General features: G+C 46.9%; 1 protein-coding gene across 1 annotated transcript in view; it reads right to left on the minus strand.

Annotated features, from left to right (window-relative positions):
• Positions 1-864: 864 nt before the first annotated feature.
• LRRC38 (leucine rich repeat containing 38) overlaps positions 865-13434 on the minus strand; it is a 34965-nt gene continuing 22395 nt past the window's right edge. The window contains exon 2 of the mRNA XM_067729988.1: positions 865-2333. Coding sequence (XP_067586089.1) covers positions 2080-2333 — 254 coding nt within the window. The 3' untranslated portion in view covers positions 865-2079. The remainder of the gene's footprint in view (positions 2334-13434) is intronic.

Genomic DNA, 13434 nt, shown 5'->3' on the forward strand with positions numbered 1-13434 from the left:
CCAATCAGAGGCCCCCGAGTGACGGCTGATTTTATGCATCAAGTTGACTGGGTCATAGGGTGCCCAGTTATTTGGTTAAACATTCTTTCTGGGTGTGTCTGTGAGGGTGTTTCTGGATGAGATTAGGATTTGAATCTGTAGACTGAGTAAAGCAGATGCCCATCCCCAAAGTGGGTGGGCAGCACCGAATCCATTGGGACCTGAATAGAACAAAAAGGCGGAGAAAGGAGGAATTTCTCTCTCTCCCTCTCTCTCTCTCTCTCTCTCCTCTCTCTCTCCCTCTCTCGCTCTCTCTCCATCTCCATCTCCCTCTCCATCTCTCCCTCCCTCTCCCTCCCCCCTTCCTCTCCCTCTGCCTGACTACTTGAGCTGAGTTTTCTCCTGCCCTCAAACTAGAACTTAACCATTGCCTCTCCTGGCTATCAGGCCTTTGGACTCAGACCAGATCTGCACCACCAGCATTCCTTGGGTCTCCAGCTGGCTGGCTGCAGACTGTGGGACTTCTCAGTTCCCATAACTGCCCGAGCCAATTCCTTGTAATGCACATAGATGGATACGCAGAGCTCCAATTGATCCTGTTTCTCTAGAGAGCCCTGCCTAATACACCCATCCATCCACTCTTGACCGGTTCCTCCCACTTACTCTCTGTCACAAGGTCTCATTTCTTTCCTTCATGGCGCTTATCACTACCTACAATTATAGTTTTGTTTACTTGTTTGTTTTATATTCTACCCATAAGATTATTGAGGCCCAAGCGAGCTGGGGCCCCACCTTCCTTCTGGAAGGTGTACCCACAATTCCTGGACCAGGGCACTTAGCAAGCACTCAGTAATTCTTTGTGGAGGCAAAGATGCAAGAGAGCAATGAGGAAGAAACATAAGGAATATATTATGGAAAACAATGGAAAGATACTTCCCCAAATATCCCAGGAGCTTCTCACCAGCCCCTCGTCTAAGCGTCAGTCCCCAGCAAGGTCCGACGCTGCCGATACCCATCATCTTGCATCAACCTGCTGGGTGCATGGCATTGTTTCCTACTGTCTCTGAACCAAAGTGCTGCAGTCCACATCCTGGAAAACACTGCCTGTCACAGCCTATGCTCCAAAGAATGTCACACACACCCTAAGGCCACTGATGGAGGTTCTACAGAAGCCAAGTCCCATGTTTTTTTTGTTTTTTTTTTTAACATTTTATTGGTCCAATATAACCTGCTTTTTGGAATCCTGGCCTCCGGGAAAGTTTATCACAAGTTCTGGAGATGACAAGTCTGGAACGGTGCCAGCACAGAGAATGAACAAGCGTTATTCAGTTGAGGCGGGACTCAAGGCTGAAGGAGGTGGCGGGTCAAGATGGAAACAACTGCTGTGCTTCAGAGGGAAGAGTGACTCTCGGCAGAGGCCATCACAATTGTACAGAAACGACTGTTCTTCCTTTACCAGTTGCCACCTCTTAGGATAAGGATCAGGGTTTGAGTTCTGTCAACAAATGTTTTTCTGACCTGCTCACCAAAATATAACAACAGACACCCTTTGGCCAGGTCTTAGCTTTTTCCTCGGTGCCACTGTAGCCAGATGTGGGGCTGTTCTCTGCGTAACACCCTAAGGCGGCCGAAGCCCATTACAGAAGGGGCAGAAGTCCCACTCCCGTGGAGACGGACCTGAACTCCAATCCCCACTGTCTAGGCTGCTGCCTCTCAGGAGGAAGGAGAAGCTGCCTGGTTCTGCGGTCCAGGTCAGAGAAATGGACGGCACAAAGTCACCTTTGCAGGTGAGAGCTGCCAGTCTTCACATCCCCTGTGCTGTTTTCAGCTGTCACCTCTGAAACCTGACTCGGTCATCTTCTCCCCACACGCACCTCAAGCCGAGAGGCAGGCTCTCCTCGGGGAATCCTTCCTGGGCTCCTTCGCTCTGCGGATTCTAAACTCTGAGATCAGCGGTCTCAGCAGGTGCGCCCCGGGGGCAAGGCTCAGAGCAGGCGCTGCTCTGGTCACTGATAGTCACTTCTTCTCCGTTTTCAGCATTTCCCTCGGAGGAGCGCCACCTGCTGGGGGTCTGGAGAGCGAGGAGGGGGTGCAGGTGGTTCAGTCGTCCTCATCCTCATCTTCGTCCTCAGTGTCTTTGTTGGGGGCGCACCTCTGGAAGCACTGCACCACGGTGGCCAGAAAAAAGCTGGAGATGATGGCGGCGATGGACACAGCCACGCCAGAGAAGATGATGATGAACAGGTCTGTGAGCGAGAGGCTGAACTTGCACTCGCTGAAGCTGGCCTCCGACAGCTCTTGCAGGAATATCCTCCTGTTCTCCATGGGCAGGGAGCATTGGATTTCATCAAGGCCTGTGAGAAAGGCAGGCAGAACGAGAGAGAGGTTTAGGCTGCAGCCCAGGATTGCCTACAAGTTAGCAAGGTGAGTGCTTACCAGGTGCAAAGCAGGCGCGTGCCCCCAAACACAAAAGGGGGAAAAAGTTGACTTGAATGCAATTTAAACGTTTTCAAAAAGCCTCAGGGGAATCACATGGAAGAAACCAGAATGTGCTGGTCTCCCTTACTTTAAGGTGTGGCATTCTTGATTTTGAATCACTCAAGGTGGTGATGGAAGGGAGCATAATCTTTTTAGAGTTTAGAAGCTCTGTAGACCGTAATCCAGATCTGGTAATACCCAGCGGCCTCGGGGCAGAGGGCAGGGCAAGGCTGTGGGATGCGGAGGGGTGGTGCCAACCAATGGCAGTACCCTCCAGTGTGTAAGGCAGCTTCCCAAGAAGAACGCCAGCCTCCTTTCCACTGCCACCCAGGAGAAACTGAACAGAGGATCAGTGTGGCGCTGTAGAAACTCCACTCACTACCCTAGAAGGGTTTTCCCTTGGCAGGAATGGGGAAAATAAATATGTAGTTATGATGCTTGCATGAGCTCCTCTGTGCTTCAGAATCACCTGAAGACTATACCGAAATCCAGATTCCCAGGCTCCGCCCCCTGGAGAATCCAATTCAGCAGGCTGCACTGGGACCCCAGCCTCTGCATTTTTAAAATCCAGGTGATTCTGATGCCGCTGGTCCACGAGGCACACGTGAGAAACATTATCTTCTAGTTGGTGAGAGAGACTGAGGGGTTTGAGAGAGAGTTCCTGGGACACCCACCCCGCTACAACCAGAAGGGCCCTTGTAAACTCTGTTTTATATATTGGGGTTCCCTTTAAGATCTCACTTGAAAAGTGTTTGGCTAATTTAAAAAGAAGTTTCAAATCCACAGTTCAAAGCAAATGTTACATCTGGGTATGTGCTGAGACAGTGCTTCATAGCAACAGCAATAAATGCAATCTAGAGCTTACCATGGGCCAGGCGCTGTTCTAAGCACTTCACACATCATAAATAGTTTAATCCTCACAACTCTGTGAGATAAGTCCTGCCATCATCCCCATTTTACAGATGAGGAAACAGGCTCAGAGAGGTAAAGAAACTTGTCCAAAGTGGCACAGCTAGTAAGTGGCCTAGCTTGGACTCTAACTCAAACCATTGCCTCCAGAGACCTGGCCTGCAGCCACTGTGCCTCCAAAAGGAACAGAAAGCAGGTGTGGGGCTGGAGAGGAAAGCCAGGAAGAGAGGGGCCGGGGCACAGGAAGCCAACACTGTCTTCTCATGGCTGCCACCAAGAGGAGTGGTGGTGACGGCAGTTGTCGGTCACCTGGGGGTGAGGGACATGTTCCTAGTGTAATGAATTCATGGCATTTTAGAGATACCGCTGTATGACTGCTCCTCTATCAGTTAGCGGTTCCCCTCGGGGTACCCCATCTACCATCAAGTGAAATGGTAGGGCAGCTACAAGAACTGCAGGCTGGTGAATTTTACCCCTTCTACTTACTCGTAGGAGCCTAAAGCTGAGGCTTGCCTGGGACAAAGGACCATCTGTAGATAGGGTGTCGACTAAGGTCTAAAGGATGAGATGGAAGCAGTTATGGAAGAACAGTCCAGGTAGAGAAGAAGGAAGCTGGCAAAGAACTCGGAGTTCGGGGAACCGTGCAGCTGGGGCATCAGAGTGAGTTCATTCAGCATGAGCTGGGGCGGGAGAGATGGGCATGTGCTGAGATGAAGCCCCTGAGAACCGGGGTCTTCAAATAAATACTATGAAGAAAGGCCCACCTCCACCCCCAATCCTGTTATGGACTAGATTGTATCTCCCCCCACCCCAAATTCATATGTTGAAGCCCTAACCTCCAATGTGACTATATTTGGACACAGGGTCTCTAGGGAGGTAATTAAGGTTAAATGGGGTCATAAGGGTGGGGCCCTGATCAATAGGATTGGTGTCTTTATAAGAAGAGGAAGAGATAACAGAGAGCTCTCTCTTTCTCTCTGTGTGTGCACAGAGGAAGGGCCATGTGAAGAAACAGCGAGAAGGTGGCCATCTGCAAGCCAGGAAAACAGGCCTCAGAAGAAAACAAGCCTGCACACGCCTTGGTCTTGGACTTCTAGCCTCTGGAACTGTGATAAAATAAATTTCTGTTGTTTAAGCCACCCAATCTGTGGTATTTTGTTATGGCAACCCTAGTAGACTAAAAACAATCCTCACTGGACAAGAACAAAAGATACAGACTTGTGTTAGTATTAAGCTCTAAAGACTGTTCGTTATCAAGCATAATCTGCACATCCTGATGGATATAATATGAACTACATACAAAGTCAAGTTACTGTCATAATTTCACGAACTTCGAATATAAGAAAATGCATGATATTAAAATGCATAAAAAGGTCAGACCTGTCTTTGTTCTGGAAGAGGAGAGAAAAATAAAGTAATAGTACCTAATATTCATGTTGCACTTACTACATGCAAACACTGTTCTAAGTTCTATATTAACTCTTAATTCTCACAACTATTATTACACCCATTTTATGAATGAGAAAACTGAAGCACAGAGAATTTACACACCTTGCCTTCAGCAACACAGTTTCACAGGGATGTGAAGACACCGTTTTGACATTAAGCTCACCTGCCTGCAATTTCTGTGTATCTTTGGCATCCTTTCAGTTCTCAGGAAACCTTCAATTATTCTCTTTTTCAGTGCTTCCTGGTTTCAGAAAGCTGCCTTCAACCCATATCTAGCATAATCTGAAAGTCAGAATGATTCCTCACACCTCAATAATTAGCTGGTTTCTGTTCTGCAAAGAGCAGCCCTGCTAATTGCACAGCAATCCTGCCACCACCCTTTGGGTCTTTATTGTGTATCTTCCCTTCTAGCTCAGAAACAGAAGGTGGAGGAAGAATGACTGAGCTTCCTCCTTCCTTCTGTCCTGACCCATCTTTTATGCAGTCTATAGCCAACCCACTGATGCTCTTCTCCCCATGGGAACTGTTGCTCAGCAACCATACTCACGTTCCCTCCTCTCCCTGAATGGATGCCTACCTTAGATATCCAAGGAATTAGCTGGACCAAAGCTCTGCAGGTTTCTCCAGTTTACACTTGACTACGTTTTTGACTATTTCTTTTCTTAAGCCAAGCTTTTGTTTACTTCTGAGCATTTTAAATGCATTTGAACAGAACAGGAGAGCTTTATGAAGAGTTATTGTGGGGTTCCCTTGCAGACATTATTTTTTTCAATGGAAAAGCAGGAAAATCAATTGACCTGCCTCTTCTTAACATCCACCCCACCCCTCCCCACCAGCCAAAGATGTTACAAAAATAAAAAAGATGGACACCATTGGACCACATGAAGCTCAGGCAGTTTCTAAAACGAAGATAATATTTGCCATTTTCAAACCCGTAACAGGTCATTATTAAAGAGAGAAAAGGTCTAGAAGTCATTTTTTCAATGAGCTGTATTAACTGGCAAACACCCCAACAAAACAACACGAGCCCACAGAGCCTGCCATTTAATTCCAACCTTTGCTGGCCACGACTCCTCAAGTCGATTCTGATTTCTACGGTGTTCTTTGTGCCTTGAGATTACGCCTGGCATTTTTACAAAGCGACACTTTTACAAACTGTCATATCACATTTCTCTGTGGCTAGAGGAAGCAGGCTTGCTTGAAAAACCCCCCACACAAGCCCACCAGGAGTGGGAGGCTCTGGACCCACGCTCAATGGAGCCATCACAAGATACACTGACTTAATGGGTTTCCGTAGCTCACAAAGGGCAGAGAAAAGAGAGTCAGCAGGACCCAGCAGAGGGGGGCAGGGCACCACTGCCGGCTGCTGTAAGGACACAGTCAAGGCCAACTGCAGAACTCAGGAGTTGGAGTAATCTGACTTTGGGGTGCCCTCTTCTCTCCTGCCGGAGCTACTCTAGACCAGGGTTTCTCAACCTCCGCGCTACCAACATTCGGGCCTGGATAATTCTTTGAGGTAGGAGGCTGTCCTATATACTGCAGGATGTTTATCATTATCCCTGTCCTCTACCCACGAGATGCCAGTAGCATCCCCACCCAGTGTGACAATCAATAATGTCTCCAGACAGTGCCACATGTCCCCAGGAGGAGGTCGGGGAAGGAGACAGAATCCCCTGGTTGAGAACCGCTGCTTTAGACTGAAATGCTCAGCTGAGTAGGTAAGCTTCTAAGGCAGGGCTGCTCTTGGCTACTAGGCAGACATTTAGTTGTTAAATGGCTTTTTAATTCATGCATTAAACAAAATGGGTAAAGCTTAATGTTAGATACCAAAAAAAGAAAAGAAAAGAAAGGAGAGAGAGAAAGAAAGGACAAAAGAAAGAAGGCAGGAAGGGGGGGAGGGAGGGAGGGAGGGAAAGAGGGAGGAGAAAAAGAGGAAGACGCAGTCCTGGCCTCAAGGAACTTAGGTCTAATAGGGGCAGCAGGACGCAAGCATAAATAGTGATATTTTAGGAGAAAGAGTGAGAAGTCGCCCAAGAGGTCCAGTGAAAGCTGGAGTGAAGTTGCGAGGAGAGTGCGGGGTAGGGGTCTCTGGGGGGGAGGCCCGGAGGGACAGAGGGAGGATGGCTGGTCATGAGCCGTGGAGGGGAGGAGGGGAGTCCATGTGATGTCCCTACTTGATTTGGAATGTTCTCCCTCCTTTTCTTTTCTTTTCTTTTTTTTTTTTTTTTTTGAGGTACGCGGGCCTCTCACTGTTGTGGCCTCTACCGTTGCAGAGCACAGGCTCCGGACGCGCAGGCTCAGCGGCCATGGCTCACATGCCCAGCCGCTCCGCGGCATGTGGGATCTTCCCGGACCGGGGCACGAACCCGCGTCCCCTGCATCAGCAGGCGGACTCTCAACCACTGGGCCACCAGGGAAGCCCCTCCCTCCTTTTCTGAGTCCACCTCCTCAGCTGTCTGAGTTAAGAATAGTAAACAAGAACCAGTATTTATGGGGCACTTCATGTTTGCCAGGCCCTGCTCTTAGGGCTTTATACACATTAGCTCACTGAATCCTCAGGCCAACACAAAGAGGAGCCTCTAGTCATCCCCACTTTACAGGTGTTCAAAGTGAGACACAGAGGAGTCAAGTGACTTGCCCAAGGCCACACCGCCAGGAAACAGACAGAGCCTAGACTGACACCAGCCACTATGCGGTCCCACCCACTTTCCCAGGCAGGGAGACCTAAGGCTGCACCAGCCCCTCCCAGGGCCTCAGAACAAGTTCCCTCCTCCAGGCAGCGTCTATTTTTTTTTTTTTTTTTGTTATGGTGTAGAGCATTCCTTTCTTTCTTTCTTTTTTTTTTTTTTAACATCTTTATTGGAGTATAATTGCTTTACAATGGTGTGTTAGTTTCTGCTTTATAACAAAGTGAATCAGCTATACATATACATATATTCCCATATCTCCTCCCCCTTGCGTCTCCCTCACACCCTCCCTATCCCACCCCTCTAGGTGGTCACAAAGCTCTGAGCTGATCGCCCTGTGCTATCTGGCTGCTTCCCAATAGCTGTCTATTTTACATTTGGTAGTGTATGTATGTCCATGCCACTCTCTCACTTCGTCCCAGCTTACCCTTCCCCCTCGCGTGTCCTCAAGTCCATTCTCTAGTAGGTCTACGTCTTTATTCCTGTCCTGCTCCTAGGTTCTTCATGACCATTTTTTTTTTTTTTAGATTCCATATATATGTGTTAGCATATGGTATTTGTTTTTCTCTTTCTGACTTACTTCACTCTGTATGACAGACTCTAGGTCCATCCACCTCACTACAAATAACTCAATTTCGTTTCTTTTTATGGCTGAGTAATATTCCACTGTATATATGTGCCACATCTTCTTTATCCATTCATCTGTCGATGGACACTTAGGTTGCTTCCATGTCCCGGCTATTGTAAATAGAGCTGCAATGAACATCGTGCATGACTCTTTTTGAATTATGGTTTTCTCAGGGTATATGCCCAGTAGTGGGATTGCTGGGTCGTATGGTAGTTCTATTTTTAGTTTTTTAAGGAACCTCCATACTGTTCTCCATAGTGGCTGTATCAGTTTACATTCCCACCAACAGTGCAAGGGGTTCCCTTTTCTCCACACCCTCTCCAGCATTTATTGTTTGTAGATTTTTTCATGATGGCCACTCTGATGGGTGTGAGGTGATACCTCACTGTAGTTTTGACTTGCATTTCTCTAATGATTAGGGATGTTGAGCAACCTTTCATGTGTTTGTAGGCAATCTGTATATCTTCTTTGGAGAAATGTCTATTTAGGTCTTCTGCCCATTTTTGGATTGGGTTGTTTGGTTTTTTGATATTGAGCTGCATGAGCTGCTTATAAGTTTTGGAGATTAATCCTTTGTCAGTTGCTTCATTTGCAAATATTTTCTCCCATTCTGAGGGTTGTCTTTTCATCTTGTTTATGGTTTCCTTGGCTGTGCAAAAGCTTTTAAGTTTCATTAGGTCCCATTTGTTTATTTTTGTTTTTATTTCCATTTCTTTATGAGGTGGGTCAAAAAGGATCTTGGTGTGATTTATGTCATAGAGTGTTCTGCCTATGTTCTCCTCTAAGAGTTTTATAGTGTCTGGCCTTATATTTAGGTCTTTAATCCATTTTGAGCTTATTTTTGTGTATGGTGTTAGGGAGTGTTCTATTTTCATTCTTTTACATGTAGCTGTCCAATTTTCCCAGCACCACTTATTGAAGAGGCTGTCTTTTCTCCATTGTATATTCTTGCCTCCTTTATCAAAATAAGGTGACCATATGTGCATGGGTTTACCTCTGAGCTTTCTATCCTATTCCATTGATCTATATTTCTGTTTTTGTGCCAGTACCATACTGTCTCGATTACTGTAGCTTTGTAGTATATTCTGAAGTCCAGGAGCCTGATTCCTCCAGCTCCGTTTTTCTTTCTCAAGATTTCTTTGGCTATTTGGGATCTTTTGTGTTTCCATACAAATTGTGCAATTTTTTGTTCTAGTTCTGTGAAAAATGCCATTGGTAGTTTGATAGGGATTGCACTGAATCTGTAGATTGCTTTGGGTAGTATAGTCATTTTCACAATGTTGATTCTTCCAATCCAAGAACATGGTATATCTCTCCATCTGTTTGTATCATTTTTAATTTCTTTCATCAGTGTCTTATACTTTTCTGTATACAGATTTTTGTCTCCTTAGGTAGGTTTATTCCTAGGTATTTTATTCTTTTTGTTGCAATCGTCTTTTAAAGAGATGTTCTGGAACTCTCCAGCAACCCTCCTGGTCCCCAGGCCCTGACCTGGAAAGGTCAAGGTGCTGGCATAGCCTCTCCCTGGTCAGGGGAAGTGCTCCGTGGGTACTGTGAAGTGCAGATGTGGAGGGAAACCATCCTGTGAGTGTTCGAACAGACCCCCGGGGGGGCCCTGGCTCTACCTCTTGATATCCTATGATCCTGGCCCAGGCCCTGTCTCCCCAAGCACTGCCTTGTGATGATGCTCTGAGCATGTAATGAGGGGATATCTGAAAAGCTCTTACCAGGGTGCCTGGCCACCATTCAAGCTTGAAAAAGCCACTGTTAGTATCATTCAGATTTTCAAGGTTTCAAATTGTGAGCAGGCCTGACTCCCGGTATCTGATGAGGGTGGCTTTGTTAGTCAGGGTTCTCCAAAGAAACAGAACCAATAGGATGAGTATACACGGAGATAATTATTATAAGGAATTGGCTCATGGAACTATGGAGCTGACAAGTCCCAAGATCTGCAGTCGGGAAGCTGGAGACCCAGGAAAGCTGGTGGTTTAGTTACAGTACGAATGCCCACTGGCTCAGGACCCAGGGAGGGCCAGTGTTACCGTTCTATCCGAAGGCAAGAAGGAACTGATGTCCCAGCCCTAGGCAGTCATGCAGGAGGGGTTCCCCCTACTCGAAGGAGGGTCAGCCTTTTTGCTGTAATCAGGCCTTTAACTGATTGGATGAGGTCCACCCACATTAGGAAGGGTCATCTGCTTTACTCAGTCTACTGATTCAAGTGTTAATTTCATCCCCAAACACCCTCACAGACACACCCAGAATAATGTCTGACCAAACATCAGGGCACCCACGACCCAGTCAAGTTGACACATAAAATCGGCCATCACAGTGCTCTCTACACTTCCAGCAGCAGCAGGAGAGATGCTTCTCTAATTACATTAGAATGAGGCAGAAATTTAAATGAAACTCTCCTTTCCTCTACTTGCTCAAGACATCTGAGATAGGGAGGTGGAACTCGTTAAGGATCCTCAATGCCAGAAAGATCTGCATGTCCCGAGTCATCCTGACTACAGAGCCGGTGGAGCCTCCTTCTCTGCTCTTCCTCTGTCTCCTCCCTCCTCCTCCTCCCTTTCCTTTCCTTCTCTGTCTTATTCTTTGTATTTTTAAAATTTTGGTAAAATATGCATAACATAGCGGTTATCATTTTAACTATTTTTAAGTGTATAAATTCATTGGCATTAAGTACATATACCATGATGTACGACCATCACCACTATTTATTTCCAAAACTTTGTCATCCCCCAAACTCTGTACCCATTAAACCGTAACTCCCCTTGCCTCATTCCCAGCCCCTGGCAACCACTCCCTACTTTCTGTCTCCATGAATTGCCTACTCATATAAGTGGAATCATACAATATTTGTCATTTTGTGCCTGGCTTATTTCACCTAGCATAATGTCTGCGAGGTCCAGCCATGTTATAGCATGTATCAGAAGTTCCTTCTTTTTTTTTTTTTGCGGTAGGCGGGTCTCTCACTGTTGCGGCCTCTCCCGTTGCTGAGCACAGGCTCCAGACGCGCAGGCTCAGTGGCCATGGCTCACGGGCCCAGCCGCTCCGCGGCATGTGGGATCTTCCCGGACCGGGGCATGAACCCATGTCCCCTGCATCGGCAGGCAGACTCTCAACCACTGCGCCACCAGGGAAGCCCCAGAAGTTCCTTCTTTTTTAAGGCTGAATAATATTCCATTGTATGGCGACACCACATTTTGTTTATCCATTCATTACTGATGGGCACTTGGGTTGTCTCCACCTTTTGGCTATTGTAAATAATGTTGCTATAAACCTTGGCATACAATAGACTTGTTGAAGTCTCTGCTTTCAATTCTTTTAGGTACATAACTGAGAAGTGGAATTGAGGGATCAGATTGTAATTCTACATTTAATTTTTTGATGAATGACCATAGTGATTTCCGCTATGGCTACACAGTTTATACTCCCATAAACAGTGCACAAGAGGGGCCTTCCTTGATAGTGCAGTGGATGAGACTCTGCACTCCCAATGCAGGGGGCCCGGGTTCGATCCCTGGTCAGGGAACTAGATGCCACAACTAAGAGTTTGCATGTCACAACTAAGGAGCCTGTGTGCCGCAACTAAGGAGCTGGCGAGCTGCATCTAAGGAGCCCACGAGCTGCAGTTAAGGAGCCCACCTGCCGCAACTAAGGAGCCCATGTGCTGCAACTAAGGAGCTGGTGAGCCGCAACTAAGGAGCCCTGGAGCTGCAACTAGGGAGCCCGTCTGCCACAACTAAGACCCGGCACAACCAAATAGAAATAAATAAATAAATAAATATTAAAAAAAACAAAAACAGTGCACAAGGGTTCCAATTTCTCTATATCCTTGCCCACACGTGTTATTTTACATTTTAAAAAATGGCCATCCTAATGGAAGTGAAGTAGTATTCATTTTCCTGGTGGTTTTGATTTGCATTTCTCTACTGACTAGTGATATCCAGCATCCTTTTATGTGTTTATTGGCCTGCTCCTTCTTTTTAAATGAAGGCCATAGTCTCCTAAACAGCCTGCATGGGGCATTTCATCAAGGATTAGCAGCCATGTTGCAAAAGGTTGGTCCCAGGTAAGTCAAACCTGGGTAGAAAACAGGGCTGAGAAACCCTGGGGGGGGACCCAGAGGCACACTGGGCAGATTTCTGAAAAGGAAGACTAGGCATATCTCTCAATCCAGTATCATTCACCTACTACTTCCTGCGCCTTCATCCACGCCCTAAACTGGGAAGAATGTGTGTGTGCAGGGGGTGGGTAGTATTTACTGAGCACCTGTTATGTTCTGATGCAGTGCACACCCCTTAACACACGTCATTTATAGTTGACCTCCAACTGGGAGGTGAGTGGCATTATCCTCAATCCATAGCTGAGGAAGCGGGTCTCAGAAATCTTTGGCAATTCACGTACTGTTAAATAGGGAAGCCCAAATTCAAACTATCCTCTCACTTTGTTTTACTCCAAAGCCTGTGTTTTTCCCGTCACTCTATGTTGTCTGTAACGCTGAAGAAAGTGACATCCTCAGCCTCAGGAAGTTTATAATCTGACAGAGGAGCCCAAACTAAAGTACATCAAGCAATGGGGAAGGAAGACAATATATGGTTGAGACTCGACTTTGGGCTTTACAGATTCAGAGAATGAAGAGCCAGGGTGTGTGGAAGGTCTGGTAATACTCATCCGTATTTATGGAATGAACACATACCTTTGAGTTCAGGGGATTCCTGGGGAGGAATGAGAAAGGCATTGCAGGCAAGAGGCCCGGATGGAATCTGGAAGTGTGGGTGAGAATGACATTAGAGGCGCCCTCCTGGGCTAGGATAGCGACCCTCAAATACAATATCTTCCCAAATGGCTGCCACAGGCTGATGTCCAGTGGCTGCGTGTGGAGTCGATGGAGCGCGTCATGGCCAGGATCTGAGAATCTGGATTAAGAGATTAAAGGATGGCAACGCTGAGCCAGGCTCAGATTGCAAAAGATTTTTTTTTTTTGTCAAAGCAACAATAGTGGTCTTTTATCTTAAGAATCTTAAAAAACATTCAAATCAGCAGATAAGGCAATGTTGTCACATGGAGACCACTGTCAGGCTGCCCTAATGCGACAGGACACATGCTGTGAGCCTGCTCACTCATTCATGTCACCTGCTGGCCCCTGTGCAGGCATGTGCGTTTGTACCCCCCTGGGGCAGTGGGTTTCTGCCTGTCCTGCATCCCAGAGGCAGCCAGGGACTGCAAGGCATGGGCATAAGTTTAGGGTAAGACCACCCGCCTGTGACTAAGATCTCTCAGAAGCCTAGAGTCTACAGC

Source organism: Pseudorca crassidens, chromosome 2 (assembly GCF_039906515.1).
Source record: "Pseudorca crassidens isolate mPseCra1 chromosome 2, mPseCra1.hap1, whole genome shotgun sequence".
Classification (NCBI taxonomy): Eukaryota; Metazoa; Chordata; class Mammalia; order Artiodactyla; family Delphinidae; genus Pseudorca; species Pseudorca crassidens.